The sequence below is a fragment of the Physeter macrocephalus genome, chromosome 5 (assembly GCF_002837175.3).
Source record: "Physeter macrocephalus isolate SW-GA chromosome 5, ASM283717v5, whole genome shotgun sequence".
Taxonomy (NCBI): Eukaryota; Metazoa; Chordata; class Mammalia; order Artiodactyla; family Physeteridae; genus Physeter; species Physeter macrocephalus.
This window is the reverse complement of record NC_041218.1, coordinates 100,595,652-100,613,060: the sequence shown is the minus strand read 5'-3', so window position 1 is coordinate 100,613,060 and position 17,409 is coordinate 100,595,652. Positions and strand designations below refer to the sequence as shown.

At 53.4% G+C, this 17,409-nt stretch overlaps 1 protein-coding gene across 1 annotated transcript in view; it reads right to left on the bottom strand.

Moving 5' to 3' along the window:
* The window catches only part of ADCY1 (adenylate cyclase 1), a 137,438-nt gene that overhangs the window by 11,086 nt on the left and 108,943 nt on the right, over nt 1-17,409 (bottom strand). The window contains exons 12-17 of the mRNA XM_007109833.2: nt 14,448-14,537; nt 13,653-13,909; nt 13,244-13,370; nt 2,697-2,813; nt 1,797-1,943; nt 1,080-1,178 (exon numbers count right to left, since the gene is read on the bottom strand). Of these exons, the coding sequence (XP_007109895.2) occupies nt 1,080-1,178; nt 1,797-1,943; nt 2,697-2,813; nt 13,244-13,370; nt 13,653-13,909; nt 14,448-14,537 (837 nt within the window). The remainder of the gene's footprint in view (nt 1-1,079; nt 1,179-1,796; nt 1,944-2,696; nt 2,814-13,243; nt 13,371-13,652; nt 13,910-14,447; nt 14,538-17,409) is intronic.

Genomic DNA, 17,409 nt, shown 5'->3' with positions numbered 1-17,409 from the left:
AGATTTCTACTTTAATTCCACTCTAGTCTAAGAATATAGTTTATATTATTTCAATTATTTTAAATTTATTAAGCTGTGTTTTATGGCCCAGGATGTGGTCTATCTTGGTAAATGTCCCATGTGAGCTTCAAAAGAAGTATATTCTGCTATCCTTGGATGAAGTAGTCTATAGATGTTAATTACATCCAGGTGATTGATAATGCTATTCAGTTCAGCTCTCTTTACAGATTTCCAGCCAACTGGACCTACCAATTACTGAGAGTAGGGTACTGAAGTCTCCAACAAAAATAGTGGATTCATCTATTTCTCCTTGCAGTTCTATCAGTTTTTGCCCCCTGTTGTTAAGTGCATAAATATCAAAGATTGTTATGTATTCTTGGAGAATTAACTCCTTTATAATGTACCTCTTCATCCCTGATAATCTTCCTTGATCTGTAATTTGCTTTGTCTGAAATTAAGATAGCTACTTGAGCTTTTAACAGTGCTAGCATGGTATCTCTTTCTATATCCTTTTATTTTTAATGTATCTGTGACTTTATATTTAAAGTGTTTCTTGCAGAAAACCTAGTTGGGTCTTGTTTTTTAGCCACTCTGTTAGTTTCTGTTTTTTAATTGGTATATTTAGACCATTCATATTTAAGGTGATTATTGATATAGTTAGATTAGCATCTACCATATGTATAACTGCTTTCTATTCATGACACTTTTTTTTTTTTTTTTTACATCTTCCTCTCTTTTTCTGCCTTTTTTATAGGGGCAACCTGAGGACTTTATTCACAATCCTGAATTGGGAAAGGGGAACACTCAGTGGTGCCAGGCTGCCAGGATGAGGCCAGGGTGGTAGGGAGGGGGCAGGGCTGGAGGAAGTTCTTGTGCCTGGCCTTCCGTGTTGACCTTCCACAGTAGGTTGTGACTGCAGAGAAGTGGCCACTGACAAGACAGCCTGCAGGCTGCTGCCCTAATCCAGTGCAGAGGGCAAACTGAGGCCCGCAGCGGGGAGCCTGCCCAATGTCCCTGGCAGCCAGGGGCAGAGCGGGGCCCGGTCCCCGAGCAGGGCGCACCTGTCAGCCTGCACTCACCTGGGTCCCGGCCGTGGGCGCCAGCCCCACAGCAGCCATGTACGTGCTACCGATGGTCTTGATCTTCTCCAGGTCCTTGTAAAAGTCTCTGTCCATGAGCTTTGTTTGAAACACAAAACTGTTAAACGTTACATAACATCTTATAAAAGTCACGCCGGCGTACAGCCGCCAGGAGCAACCGCAGACAGGCACATTCTGGAAAGCAACATGTCTTCTTCATGTAGGCATGAGACAAGTTCTGGGGCTGAACTGAGAGACGCAGGCCTCAGGGGCTCCAGCAAAGGTACTTAAAAGAGGCGCCAAGGAGGAACCGCACAGAATACACCCCCGTCCTCCAGCAGCTGAGCTCACCACCACCCGGGGGGCAGACGGGCCCCACTGAGGGAAGCAGGACTGGCGCAGACTGGAAGCCTGGCTTTGGGGGTTGCAGAGGTGCCTGCTCCCCAACCTGCAGGTGAAGCCACTCACCTGAGCTCGACATTCACAAGGGAGGGCACAGACGCCAGCACCCACCCTCCCCATCCTAAGGTAAATTTCCTTCCTCAACTGTCACCGTTGGTTGAGATTCCCAAGGAGACAAAAGGCATGTGCTCCCCCTGGCCCCGTGCCATCCACAGAGCACGTGCTACATCGGTGGACACGATTCAGGACTCGGTTGGAGGAGGGGCACCGGAGGGCCCAGGCCCAAGGGGGTCAGGACTGTGGAGCGGCCCTTACCTCATCAAAGTCGGCGATGATCTCGTTCAGGAGGCGCAGACACTCCACCCCCATGTTGTTGCCATCCAGCTCGATGTAGAAGTCGTTGAAGTTGGGGATGGAGGCGAACATGACCCCCACCTGCGAGTACGACTGGTAGTACAGGTCCTGGGGGTCAAAGGTTTGGTCAGGCACTGAAGAGGCAGCCAGAGCAGCATTCAGGGCTGGTGCTGGGAGCAGGCCCCGCGGACCAGTCCCGAGGCGTGGCTGCCAGGACGCGCTGGCACCCCGTGCCACACGAGGAGGGGGCTCGGAGGATCTCGGCCGACACAAGGAATTCAGCAAGCGGGGGAGGCACCAGGGAAGGATGCACTGTTCCGAGAAAACAACCAGCTCTGGATGCCCCCAGCCCAGCGGGATGAAAACATGAGCCCTGGAGCTATTTCAGGCCAAAGCCAGTCAAGCTAAGCCTGGGGGCTTGTGCCTTTAGGACCTAAAATCCCAGCCTGAACCTCTTTATTTCTGAGCCGGCTTTTGTAAGCCCTGCTCTATGCTGTCTGGGTGGTTCCAGGGCTTTACTGCAGTAGGTCGTGGCCTCTAGGACGTTCTGAGCAACCCAGACAGCTCTGAGCACAGAGAAGGGAGTGAACCGCCAGCCCTACGGGTGGGTGAGGCAGTTTCTAGGGGGCCACCCAGGACGTGCAGGCCTTGAAACGGCGCTTCCCAACCTCGTGTGCAGTTTACTGAAGCCCACTCGCCTTCCTTGTGAGGACGGTGGATGCTGTGCTCTCGCCCAGCATCAAAGGGGAGGGCACGCTAGCTCTGGGCACCTGTCACCCCCATGGCCCAGGGGCCTCAGAGAGCCTAGCCCCCACCCTGCCCTTGGGGCGGCCAGAGGGGCCTCTCCACCTCGGTGCTCACCATGTTTCGGGGGTTGGACATGAGGAAGTGCTGGGCGACATGGGCCGGCAGGAGGTTGAAGAGAATCCTCTTGTTGTCCAGCTTCACCCTCTCCATGTCGTCCCGCTCCTCCTCTGCCTGGGGAGCGGTCCTCCGTTAGCCACCGGCCCACCCGTTCACGCTTCCCCGCTCGTTCGACTACCGCCACGCAACAAGATTCTCTCCCGGACCAGACTCTGGACGCTCTTCCCAAATGGGCCCTGACGTCGGGGCATCCACGCTCATCTCGGCATCGTCCCGTTTGAGCAAGAGCCCTGCTTAGTCAGTTTAACCGGACACCCCATCCTTGACATCTGACCACCCCAGATATCTGATCGCGTTCCTCATCTCCGAGCCCCGCCAGGCGATGTCGGATCACCTTGGCCTGCTCTCAGCAGGACTCCTGTTAGGTCAGTTTAGCCGGAAGCCCCCTCACCCCGGATGCCTCCTTTGGCGGTTCTCCATCCGCCGCCCCCCACCCTGCCCCTTGGCTATAAAGCCCCGCTTGCCCGCCCTCTATTTTGGGTCGAGCCTGCTCTCTCCCCCTCTGCAGCGGTCCCTACACCTGACGCAACACCCCTGAATAACGCCTGCCTTACCCCCTTTAATGAGAGTTCTGAATTATTACACCTCTAACACACGCTTCTTCCTAATATCCAAGCTAAATGCCAAGTACGCCAATGGTCTACACCAGGCTCATCTCCACGCCCCCTCCAGGAAGGGACCAGATCAACATTAGGGGCCCAGAGGATCCACGCAATTCTGGACTAGTCACCACCCGGATCCGCTGGAGCTTTCAAAGGACAGACAATAAGGGGCCTAGCCCCAATTTCCAGGGTCTACCCCCAGCCATCTTCTGGGGACCAGAGGCCTGAAGCAGCCCTCCGTGGGGTACGTGCCCACTCCCAGGACACACCAGGCCTCCGCCAGCCTCCGACGTGCCTCCAGAGCACCGCCGAGCTCACTGGGAATGCCCGAAGCCAGCGGTGGACCCTCCCTAAGCTCCTATGTCCTCTAGAATCTCTTGGCTTTCAGCAGGACTCACATGTCTCTGGGCGGCGCTGAGACAAGCAGAAAGCTGCAGGGCCCGGGGGGGCAGACCCAGTGGAGCAGAGGGTAGAAGCCGGCGGGTCCGACTGGGGGACGCAGCAGAGCAGATGGCAGGTGCGGTACGGGTCCCAGCTGGCTGGCCTCTTAGCTCCAGGGCCCGGAGAGACTAATGCAACCAGTGGTGAGGGCCCCACCCATCGGCCACCATGAGGGCTCAAGAGGCGATGCTGGCAAAGTGCTGAGGGCAGCCCAAGGTCAGGTGCCAGCCCTCAGAAACGGAGGCCACCGGAGTCACCGTCGGTCACTGAACCCCGCTTCCACATCTGGCACCTGGCCGCAGCCAGGGAAGGAGCTCAACCGGGGGGACATGACATCAGCATTACAGGGGCAACAAGCTCTTGAATGCAGTGACAATGTCACAGTCATGCCGTGTTGATGGCCTGCGGCCGCCACCAAAACCCACACCGTGGAGGGCAGCACACCCTGGTTCAAGTGGCCGGGTACCGGAGTTCCAATTACCTCGTCATAAAAGGAAACACCCATTCATAGAGGCACCATTCCTACTTATCAAGGGGTTAGGAGGGCGCGTGATAGCTCGAAAGCCTTGAAGAGTGTCACCTATTTTTGGTGTCGTTATTATAATAACAGTTGAAGTGGTCGGCTACACGCCGCTGGGTTTCATGCAGTGATTCCACCAGTTAAAAGCAAGCATGTGAGACCCCCAAAGGTGGATGTGAGGAGGCCTCAGGCCACAGCTGCCGGGAGGAAGGGGGCCCAACCAGGAGTCCCAGGCCTCCTCTAGGGTGTTTTCTGGGAAAACAAGATGTGTGGTCCACAGCAGCCGTTAGTTATCAATGAGGGTGATGCACGATAGATTTCCTCCTGCTCCTTAAAGCAGGTAGACACGCTGCAGGTGAGGACAGGAGAAGGAGCCCAGGAGCCCCAGGATCCGGCTCAGACAAGCATGGACCCTGCGGACAGGGGTGTGGCTGTGGACAGCGGCGAGATGGGTATCAGCAGACACAGCCGCGTGGGGAAGAAAAGCCTCACAAGGGAAACGGGAACCTCTCCTAAGACACGTATAATTAATTTCCTGTTAACATGTGTGCACTGACACACAAAAGAAAGTTTTTTGAAAGATGAGATAAAGAGAAAGTAAATAATATTTTTTAAATAACAGGTTTTTAGAAATTTATTAATGGCACAAAAAATGTTGCTCTCTCCAAAATATTAATGTTAACAGTATTTCAATGAATGCAGTGTAACTGAATATGTTTCAACTTTTAAAAAAATTTTGATTGATCACTTTGTGTGTTGAAAAGCTTTCGTTCTAATTTAGGTTTATTTCAATTTATTTACAGTTAACTTAGATTTATGGGCTATCAGATTAGCTCTCTTTCTAAATAATCAACTATTTTTTAATCTATCCATGGATGTGAAGGTTTTTGTTGAAATTTGACTGATAAATGTCTATCTCCTTACAAACTAAGCAGAAGAAGTTGGATTGTTGTATTTTGCACAAATAAGATGAAAATCCACTGAAGTTCTCTTTTTGTAAGACTTTCCAACCAGCCAGGAAGTATTGGTAAGAAAGAGCTGTGGGTGATATACATTACTCTTGTCAACAAAATCACACGACAGAGACACAGCCAACATCCATTTTCAAAATGTTTTCTCTACGGCACAGTTTCCTTAGTTATCAAAGGGGAAGAGGAGGGGGGATAAATTAAGAGTTTGGGATTAACATATACACAGTACTATATATAAAATAGATAACCAACCTGAAACTAATACAACATGGTAAATCAACTATACTTCAACAAAAAAAATAAAAATTAAAAAATTAAATTAAAAAAGCATGTTCCTTCTCACGTGTCAAAAATCTGACCCCTGACTCTATAGGACAGATTATGGGAGCTTACCTTTCAGAAATTAATTACCAGGGAACATCTTACAGACAGCTACACGGCATCTCAGAAGGGCACCCAGCCTGGGAGCACTATCTTTTGGTAAACAGAACAGAGCAAAACAAAAAATAGCACAACCTGACAACTCCCCGCAGATGACCGGTGAGCCGCTGTGCCCTGTGACTCTCGGTGTGACCCCTATGAGGTGCTGTGAAGCTTTCGGTCTAACCAGCCAAACAAGCAGACCCTGACCCAGCAGCTGGAGTTAAGGACAGCTCGCTAAAAATGAGCAATTGAGTGAGGGTGGCACCGGCCTCGCTATGCCTGGGCAGTGATGTCCCTGCCTGTGTCCTAGAAGTGACATCTGGCTAGAGTGAGATCAACCCAGCCAGCTCATTCTTCAACGAGGAAAGCATGTTTCTTAATTTTCAGATTCGCTCACTATAAATAGAACTTCTGATGTCTTTACGCAGTGTTCCCCAGAGAAACAGAAACAATAGGGCAGATATAGATATACAGGAAGAGATTTTATGATGAGGAGTTGGCTCTCATGATTATGGAGGCTGAGAAGTCCCCCCATCTGCTGTCTGCAAACTGGAGACCCAGAAGACCTGGTGGTGTAACTCCTGAAGGTCTGAGAACCAGGGGTGCTGAGGGCAGAGACGATGTCCCAGACTGTGCAGTCAGGCGAGAGGGGCTCCAATTCTCCCTTCCTCCACCTTTCTGTTCTATTCAGGCCTCCCTCAATGGATTGGATGAGGCCCACTACATTAGGAGGGGGAATCTGTTCTACTGAATCCAGATTCAAATGCTAATCTCATCTAGAGATACCCTTCCAGACATAAGCAGAAAAACCTTTGGCCAAATAACTAGGCACCTCGTGATCCAGCCAAGTTCACATCATATCTTCTTCCAAAACCCCACTGGGCTATCTCACTTGCCTTCTGGGGTACATACACCCCTCTTTGGGACGCCCAGGCTCTGAGAACCACCTCCTCCTGGGGAAGCACAGAGAGGGAAAGGACTTTTCCAAAGCACAAAGAGCAGCTGAGACAGAGGGTCATCAGTCCCCAGGTGAGAAGGACTTCATCTCTAACTCTTGAACTGAATCATTCCTAGTTGCCTCCCTTTGATAATTTAGTCTCACTTGAGGAAAAGGCACTCTGTGAGACATGTGCACCAACAACTGCATCAGCTGGGCAGGTGATCAATGATGGTGCTTGTCTCCATAGAGAGTGGCTGCCCTGCAGAGGGGACAAGTGAGGAGATTCAGGGTGGACCAGGCTGGTCAGGTCACACGGGGCACAGGCATCCAGAGGAGCCCCCAACCCACTGTCAAGAGGGTGAAACATGAGGGGAGGTGGGGTCAGAGGAACAGACATAAAGAGGACAGCAGACTTATCGTTAAAAGCAATGCCAGACAAAAGGTGGCGGAACATCTTTAATGCACTGAAAAGAAAAAAAGATCATCAACTCAGAATCCTATACCCAGCAAAAGTATCTTTCAACCACAGAGGCAAAATGAAGAGTTTTTCAGACACGTAAGAGGTGAAAGAATTCATCGCCAACAGACTTGCAAGAAACATTAAAGTGGGTTCTTCAGGCAGAAGGAAGATGACAACAGACAGAAGCCTGGATCTTCACAGAGGAATGAAAAGCACCAGAAATCATAACTATGTGGGTAAACAAAAAATACTCTTTCTCATTATAGCATATCTTTAAAATAGACTTTAATGTTTATGATGGAAATAATAATATATTTGGGGGTTTATAATATATGTACAAATAAAATCTATGATGATGTCAATGGCAAAATCCCTAGGATGGAAGAAACCGATGTACATACTGTTGTTATGGTTCTTATACTATATGTGAGGTAGTACAATAACACTTGAAGACAAGCTATGATAAGTATCCATTAAAATAATACAACAAAGAGTTAGAGCTAATAAGAAAAGAGAGAGATCAAGTGGAATAATAGAAATATTTAATTAACCTAAAATAGAAAAAGAGGAAAATGAAAACAAAGAACAGATGGGACAAATAGGAAACAGCAACATGGAAGATTAAAGATTAAAATCCAACCACATCAATAATCACATTAATTGTAAATGGTCTGAACAGCTCAATTAAAAGGCAGAGATTTAGGAATTAGATTAAAAGGCAAGATCTAATTGTATGTTGCTTATATGAAATCCACTTTAAATAAAAAGATACAAATAGGTTAAAAGTAAAATGATGGAAAAACATATAACAAGAGAGCTGGATTACCTATATTAATATCAGACAAAGCAGACTGCAGAGCCAAGCATATTACCTGGAAAAAGAAGGTCTGTTTTTTAGGGATCGATATTTATTTGGAGTTTTTGGTTTTAGCCCACGGGTATACAAGAGCATCTTTTTTTTTGATCAGAGGAAAAAGGTTTCAATTTATCAAGAGGACATAATCCTAAACATTTATACACCTAATAACAGATCATCAAAATACATAAAACAAAAACTGATAGAACTGCAAGAAGTTCTATCCACAGTTGTAGTTAGAAATTCCAACACCATTCTCTCAAAACTTGATAGAATGACTAGAGAGAAAATCAGAACCTGACTTAACTGACATATACAAAACACCATCCAACAGCAACAGAACCTCTCCCTGGCTAACTCCTCCAAAATCTCCAAGACTCTATCAGGTATTATCTTTATAGGCTAATGTCACCAACTTGGGGGCTAGGTCAGGCCGTGGGCCTGTCACACGTGTGGAGAAAGGAGGCCTGGGAAGTGACTGGAGGAGGTGCAGCAGGCCTCAGCTCAGCCCAACCACTGGGAACTCCATGTCTGAGCTCCCCCCCGCCACCGAGTGCTGAGAATGGCAGCTGCACAAGTGGGAATTACCCTCGGAATAGGCATTCATTGTAGAGAGAGAAATTTTATCATAATCAAAATTGTAAGTGTCATCATGACTATCTACTGAGTTCAAAGAAAAAAATCACTGGAGCAAAGGCATTCCGATAGTTACAGATTAAGAGGTTGAGGAAGTCATCAGAAAGGAAAAGCCCATCTGTTTATTTAGGTTTATAGAACCAGCTGGGTCTCAATAAATAATTAACCCACTGAGTCTTTGGTCTGGCAATTTTGCAACAGTTTGAGGCACTCTGATGTGCCTCTGCATGACATGCTTAAATATCCAGAGGGCAAATGGGCAAAGTCTAGAAATTTCCTTGTTTTGCTGTGTTTACAGGAAAGCGAGGCATTTCTTGTTACACATCTTTAGAAAAATATGTCAGTGTGTTCCATGTAGGCAACCCTTCCCCCATGACACAGAGGTTCTCTCCTGCACCAGACTCCCTGGAAAGCGCTCTTCACCGTGGGGCCGGGTGTGCAAGGGGTATCGCTGGCAGAGGACCCCAGGACAGGGTCAACCACTGGACTTAATAACATTTAAGGGGACACCAATGCCAAGAACAGCCCTTGCCAATCCAGATGAGAGAAACTGCCTGCCTGCCTGGGGGAAGGGGTCCCCGGCTGGGGGAGCCAACAGCCAGGGCCTCAATCCCACTCTCTGAGCATGAGGTCCAGAACGGGCACCCAGTCATCGAGTGGGAAACCCCATCTCCCACACCCCCAAGCTGGTCCAGCTCTTCCTGGCTCCTCCTAAGCCCGTTCTTCTCTAGCTCTGAGTAGCCACTCATAACTGAAAAATCTTAAACCAGAGGGCCCAGCTGACGGCGAGTACACACATCTCAGGGACCAGCCAGCCTGGTCACCCTGGATACCCAGCCAGAGCCGGACAAGACCAAGTTCAGTGGCACAGCCCACCACAAAGAGGCTGTCCTCCCTTACCTGGCACGGCTCTGGCAAACTGCAGCAGCCAGATCCCCTTTCCAGGAATGGTGTACGCTGGCCTCCTCCCCTGGCATCTGTGCTGACCCAGGACCCACCCAGAGGGCTCTACCTACAGGCCCCCTTGCCGCTGGCTTCCGGTTGGGCTCGGCCAGTGGGAACATCAGCAGGGGCCGGGAGGGAGGGAGGAGAGCGTGGCTGGGTCCCTCCCAGCATGGTCACTGTGGGTTGGCTGTGTCCCTTGGCTGAAGGTCGTGAATCCTGTCTGGTGGCCCAAACTGTCCCAGGTTCTGAGGACCCCTTCCACGGTGGTCTGGGATGGGGACCCTCCACTGCGGTGCCCTGGGCACTGCACCAGCCTGGGGTTGTCCTATCCCTGCCCCACCTTTCAGATGGTCCAAGTGCCATCAGCTCTCTTGACCTCACCGCTCTGGAGCGTGCCCTCTGCCCTCTGCCCTGAGTGATACGTGCCTGAGACCACACCCACCCCTACCGCAACCCCCTCGCCTGACGGCCAACCACGCGCGGGCTCTACAGGGCCACTTCCAAGTTGCCCCCTGTGACTGTGGGGTCGCCCCCGCCCGGGGTGCCTCCCCTGCCCCTGTTCCATCACACTCCATCGCCAGGCCACCTTCCAGAGACAGGGATGGGACACTGCCACCCTGGCTTTGGGGCCAGCGGTCAGCCCTGCCCACAGAGAAGGGGGGCTCTGACCCCTCAGTGGTCTCCCCGCCACCCTTTCTCCCTGGGGTCTCTGTGAAGGTCCCCCTCCTGCCACACACAAACCTTGTCCCCTTTCCTCAACACCAGCCCCGCACCTCCCACAGTTGAGGCTCAAGCGTCCAAGAGGCCCAGAGAAGCCCAGGCTCTTCCCAGAAGCCTGGCTGGGTATCGTGTGCACGTCGGTGGGGCCGCGGCCCGGATCTGGCGCCGGTGAAGGCGGCAGCCTGAGCCCCCCGAGGAGGAGGGTGAGCCAGAATCGGGTGGATTCCCACCCTTACGCCCTCACCAGGGGCCCTGCCCAAGCTGCACAGGAACTGGGGCCAGCACTCGCCAGACAGCCCACCTGGGGGGTCCCTGCCTGTGGAGAGGGAGCCGAGGGGCTCAGATCTCAGCGGCCTCCTGCCCACCTGGAATCCAGAATCCAGGTATGGAGTGAAGACAGGGCTGGGCCACAGGCGCCTGCGAATCAGGGGTCTGTCCCAGCAAGGGCTGGCTCAGGGCTCCCACGGGCCGCACACAGGGAGTCAGTGTGTCCAGAACAGGCACTGACTTAGGAGTACAGGCTGAAGAATAAAGAAACAGGCAAATCCACAGGGACAGAAAGTAGATGAGCGGTGGCTCAGGGCTGGGGGGTAGCTAGAAATGGGGAGCGACCGCTAATGGCTATGGGGGTTCCTTGGGCGGCATTAAAAATGTACTAAAACTGACTGTGGTGTTGGTTGCATAACGCTGTGAATATACCGAAAACCACTGAATTGTATACTTTATATGGGTGCGTGAACCATGTGGGATGTGAATTACATCTCAGTAAAGCTGCTGTATAAAAAGGAATAAATAAGCCACGCTTTTCACCCAGCATATCCGTGTGTGCAGATACACACACACACACACACACACACACACGCACATTTTCTTTCTTCTGTTTACCCAGAGTAATGGAATAATTCGTCATGATCTTGAATACAAACTGCCCTGATGTGCAGACAGCAACTGCTTAAGTAGCATCTGTCTTTTCCAGGTTAATTAAACTAGAGGGTGAACAGTAGTTTCCATTGGAGTGGTCACTGCCTTCCGCCCCCATCACAGCCAGCCCTCCCATCGCCCCTCCCTGCCCCTCCTTCCCACAGGGAGAACACCCAGCAGTGGCTCCGGAGAGAGCCCAGTAGGGCCTAGAGCCTGTCAGACGTACCACGGTGTCAGCACCTACTGTGCGCCAAGCCCGCTGGGAAGGGAACTGCAATCATTCCTCACTGCAACGGCTAATTGTATGTGTCAACCTGACTGGGCCACAGGGCGCCCGGACGGCTGGCGAGCATCACCTCTGAGTGTGTCTGACGGAGAGGTTAGCTCTGAATAGCTGGACCGCTATCGCCCGCTCCAATGTGGGTGGGCGTCATCCAATCCCCCGTGGCCTGAAGAGAAGGAAATGGCAGAGGAGGGGCACTCCGCTCTCAGCCTGAGCTGGGGCGTCCATCTTCCCCCTCCCCTGGACACCAGCACTCCTGGTTTCTGACCTTGGGACTCGGACTGGACTACGTACACCCCAGCACTCCTGTTCTCTCACGGCAGGTGGCAGATGGCGGGACTTCTCAGCCTCCGTAACCTCGCAGGCCAATCCCGGGAATAAACCTCCTCTCTGCAGAACCCAACCGATACGCTCCCACAAGGGATTAGGGTCCTCGCTCCATCCTACTGCAGGCCAGGGACCCCAAGTGGGGTTCTGGGATTCCCGAGGAGGACCACCTAACTCTAGGCCCACCTCCTGCCCACCGACACAGCTGACCAGGGAGGGCCTCAGCCACTGACCTCCTGCCTATTCCACCGCAGGACACGGACAGGCGTCATCCGTCTTCCTGAAGCGAGGATGTGGGCAGGCAGAAAAAGAGGAGCCTGGGCCCCCCAGCAGGCGTGTCTGAGCCTGTCCTGCTGCGGGGAGAGTGTGGGGTGACGGCAGGGTGCACCCAGACATCTGGCTCAGAGCCACGTGGCTCCAGGCTGGGACCCTGGCTGCACACAGGGTCCCTGGTACATGGACGCTCTCACCCACTGCAGACCTGCTGGGACCTCCAGTCATTCCAGCTCTGGCCCTGGGCACGTCACATCCATGTCTGAGCCCCATCTGTAATCCCACCTCCTGGGCAGGGCTGCTGTGAGGACTGAACAGAGTGAACTCCCTCAGACAGCCAAGGGCTGCTTCTTCATGTGTCAGAATGAGAAGACTCTCCTGCGGCCTCTGTTCTACTGCACACCCGCCTCCCCGTTTTAAGATGAGGAAACCAAGGGGAAGCAATTTGCTCAGGGCCAAGAAGTGTGCACGTTACACAGATGGAGTTTGACGTCTGGACCAGAAAGCTGGAAGGCGCTGGTTCCCACAGTCGGGGACACAGAGCAGGTGACAAGGGGACAAGGAACAGGTAATGAGGGGGCTCGAAGACACACCACACCACGCATGACCTGGGCTGGGCCCAGAAGCGGCCCTGGGTATGCCCGGCGCGCCTGTGCTCTGGCTCCCAGGCAGGGGAGCGGGCTGAACTCTGGGAGTCGTCTCCTGACACTGCAGCTCAGGGCCCAGGACCGCTCGCAGGACTGCTACTCCTCCACCTCTCTCCCTCTCGTTTCAGAATTCCCCAGCATGCGCTGTAAAAACATCAGGCCCTGGCCCCCAACCACAGACCTAAATCTGGAGCGGGCCGCTCGAGATTCGGCATCTCCAGGAACTTTCCACGACCCTGATGAGACCTGCTGTCACGTCCAGCCAGCGGAGGCTGAGCCCCTCTGCACCGTAACCCCCCTGCCAGCACGCCTTTGCTCACTGCTGGCAAAGCAGCCGAACTCTGACCGTCACACAGGGCTCGTCAGACAGCCCCCCACCCGCCTGCCTGCCTGCCTTCCTGCTCCTTGGCCCCAATGGCGCCAATCACAGAGCCGCCGGCATCCGGCCGGGAGCCCCCGCCTGACGCCTCTCCCAAGGGGCCCCCCGCCGCCCCAAGGAAGCAGAGGGGCTCCTCTTGCCTGTGCGGCCCACAGGTAGTCCAGCCGCAGCTTGACGTCCACCTGCCGGGCGTGCAGGGCCAGCGTGCACGAGAACAGGAGGATGGCCACGATCGGCTCAAAGCTGCGGCCCGAGACGGCGTCACCCCTTGGGGAAGAAAAGGAAGGAAACCCACCTCAGCGTCCAGAACACAAGGCTGGTCCCCAGAGGCCCCTCAGACGCGACGCCCCCAGCGGCGCCCGGGACTGACCCGGGCGGGGAGCCACATCCCTGGAGAAACCCGAGGACTGGCTGGAACGTGGGTCCGAGTGAAGAAAGGGAGAAGCCCTGGCATCGGCAAGCTTCTGTTCCGCAAATCGGAACACAGGGCCCCTCGCGTGGACACAGGCGATGCCTGGCCACCGGCTCTAGCGGGAACAGCGTACCTACCCCACGGCCTTCGCGTACCCGCCGAGCTCCAGGACGAGGATGTAGGAGGTGGTAAGCACGGCGAGCAGGATCATTTTTGGCAAGGAGGAGACCCGCAGGAACACAGCCAGCGGGAGGGTGCCCACGAGGCCACACAGCAGGGCGTGGGGCGCAGACGCGCAGGGCGGGGCGGGCAGCACGCGGTCCCGGCGCCCAGGCGACAGGACCACCAGGGACCCGTTGGGACCGGAGCTCCAGGCCCAAGGCAGGCAGCCCACCTGGAGGGGGGACAGAGGACCCAGGAGCATGGGAGGAGCCCCACTCACGACACTCACGTGCCCTGCTCCCAGCCCCCTACGGCCTCCCGCTCCGACCCGCTCCCCGAGTGCCATCAGCCGGGCCTCGGAAACTTCTGCCTGCTCGCGGCCCTTCTAGACTCCTGACTACCCAAGAGGGAGCGGGCTCCCCAGGGCCTGGGCCTGGGGGCATGAGACCCCTACCATCCTCCCAAACCACTCAGCTCCATCCTGTCCCTCCCCCCACCCCCTCCTTCCTGTTTCTCTGCCCAAGCTTCATCCTCTGTGTACTGTGAAGGCCGGGTCTCCATTCCCAGGAGGATCACATGTCCTGCACTGGGTGATGTCCCCTTCCCCCACCCCCCGCTTCCTTGGGCACCCCCAGCCCCATCTCTGATCCCCTTGTTTCCCTCCCCAGCCCAGGGCCAGGCCCTCCAGGGTGGTCCCCGCAGGGCCCCCCACGTACCTGCACCCGGAGGCTCTCACCACGCCCAGCCCTGTGCTCAGCAGAGACACTCACCACACAGCCTTGGGCCACGGAGTAGATTAAGACCACGATGAAGATACATAGGACGGTGCGGATCTGGATTGTCAGGCACCCTGGAAAACACTGAACAACAAAATGCTATTTTAAAACGGCCTCTTATTACAAAGTCGATCGTGCTCACGGTAAATAAATCACAGTACAGAATGTCCAGAGCCACCTGTACACAGCTAGAGTCTCACCGACCATTCATCCTTCACACACATTTCTTGGCTGTTTTCATATAATTAATCTCCCAGGTGGAAAAGCTGCCAAAACTAAAAAAGACAAAAACTGAAGTCTTTAAATTAAAAAGATGCTGTGACGCCAAGTGGCACTGAAAATCACTGAGCAGATTACCTTGACGTTTTCAGAATATCGCATCCTTCTGTCTCAGAAATGGTAAGACTTTCCATTTATTTGTGTCTGATATGCTTTAACTAAGTTTTATCATTTTCTTCACACAGGCTTTATAAAATTTTTGTCAAGTTATTAGAAGTCTTATTTTAAGTCTGTTTAATAAACACATTTTGCAATATTCAAAAAATGATTTCATGGATAAAAGAAGTTCTTCTTCGACTCACATTTCTGAAATTAGAAACGAAAACAAAAATAGAGACCACAGGGAGATTACAGAAAACACCGACCAGCCAGGGAGCCCGGGACCATCTACATGGTTATCCCTCTATCCTCGCCCCTATGAAGTCAGGATCATTACCGACCCTGCTCTACCGGTGAGGAAATGTGGCCCAGACACCACTCATTCTACAGCCCAGGACACAGAGCAGGCCGCTCCAGCTCACACAGTGGTGGATACGGACCTGGGTCCCAGTTCTAGGCTCCAATACTGTTGTATTTTCCTTGAAACACGGATCTCCTCTGAGGTCCTCACACAGAAGAGCTGTTCTGCGGTGGTGTTAGCCCCGCTGTCTCAGTACCTGCGTCGCTCCCCTCCCAGTCTTCTCTCCCACTGAGCCCTGGGCAAGGCCGTGGATGCGCCGGGGGGCTCCCGCCCCCAGCCCCCAGAAGCACGGGCTGCTCACTCTTTTACTCAGCAAACCCTGGAGACGCTGCTGCTGGCCGGGTGGGCTTCAGGAGCCCCCAGGGCACCACCGGGAGTGGGGCCTGGCCCCTGGTGCTGCGGGACAGGTGGAAACAGGACGAAAGTCTCTCGGGAGGCCATGAGTGGAGGACCCCTGGCCAAGGCTGGGCAAGCCCTGCCCACGGTGTGTCCCCCCTCCCCGGGCCTGGAGGGTGGTCGTGTATATACAGCTGGGTTGCTGATGGCTTTGGGCCACCCAAGGAAGGGCAGCCTTGGGCTGAGCCGGCACATAGGGGCAGTTAGAAGACTCAGAGGGTCTCGGGGAGTTGAATGGAGTCACCGGATAAAACCAGCCCTGGGTCCACCCTCCTCCCCTCCTCTCTCCCTCCCTCTGGATTTTCTGAATATATAGGACAATAGATTCCCTTTATCATTGAAGACCATTTGAGCTGGCTCTTCCATTACCTGCAAAATAACATTGCTTAAGGCCGCCCCTGGATCACACAATGGTGAAGAGCTGTGACTGCCAGCCTCGGGGTGCTGAGACCCTCTTCGCTCCATGCTAAATGCCTGATCCTACAAACGTGTTTGACTGAATACACAAGAGTTAAAATACCTCTCTGGAAATTAATAATGACATCACAAGGACCCACGTGGAACTGGGGCTTGTTTGCTGGCAGCAACTAGAGGGGTAGGAACACAGGCATGATAAGAAGGGCTGTCTGTTCATTTTAAGACTGATGGCCGCTTTTTTTAACAGTTAATTTGGATCAGCTTATCAGTTCTTGAGCAAAAAAGCAAATATACAGGCACACACACACACACACACACACACACACACACACACACACACATATCTCCACAGACCAAAAAACAGCATGAAAAATAGTTTGTCATAATACAGAAAAAAGGTAGCTGATCTGACATGAACAATGGAAAATTCCCCCAGAACGTGACCCACAATTAGTCAAAGGTGACCCAGGGGGTTGTCTGTTGTTGCCACATCCTCAGAGAACGGTGTCCCTGTCTCACGAAGGGACTCTGCAGCGATGGCCAGGCTGAGCGCCCGGGACCCCACGGCCAGAGGGGGATTCACAGCCTGAGCTGAATTTCACAAAGGACCCCAACAGTGTAACAAGGCCGCGAGGCAAGGGGATGCAGAGCAAGACCCTGCCCTGCGTTCTGCAGAGAAGAGGAGCCGTGGAGCGTGCTGCGACCAGGGCGCGACACACGGAAGAAACCGCAGCCGCACCAGATGGCCGGCGAGAGGAGGGGTGACCGCCCGGCACCGCGGAAGGTCCGTCCTAATGCGGGCGACACTCTGCCGGAGCCGCGTGGCTGCAGAGTCCAAACGACCTAGGCAAAGGCCACAACTACACAACCGCAGCCTTCTCCACTCGGCCCTGCCTCTGCGCTCTGCGCTTATTCTCCGCCCATGTGCGTTGAGGGCCCAGAGAAGCACAGGGCGTGGCCTGGCTCCAGAGACCACGTGCTCCCACGGGGGGCGGGGGCTTCAGAGGCTTTTGACCGGGCATCAGACCTGGCATCAGCCTTTGGCTAAGATCAAGTGTAGTAAGAACTGCGTTTTACACTACGGCGCACAGGTACACACAACTGAAACAAACTTCCGGGAAACCCTGACTACAGTTGATGTAGGATGGCATTTTCATTCATTCCTATTCCATTCCTTTTGTTCACATCTCACACAAAACAAACAAACAAACAAAAAAAAACCCCACATAAAAACAAGCAAAAAGGGCTTCCCTGGTGGCACAGTAGTTGAGAGTCCGCCTGCCGATGCAGGGGACACGGGTTCGTGCCCCGGTCCGGGAAGATCCCACGTGCCGCGGAGCGGCTGGGCCCGTGAGCCATGGCCGCTGAGCCTGCGCGTCCGGAGCCTGTGCTCCGCAACGGGAG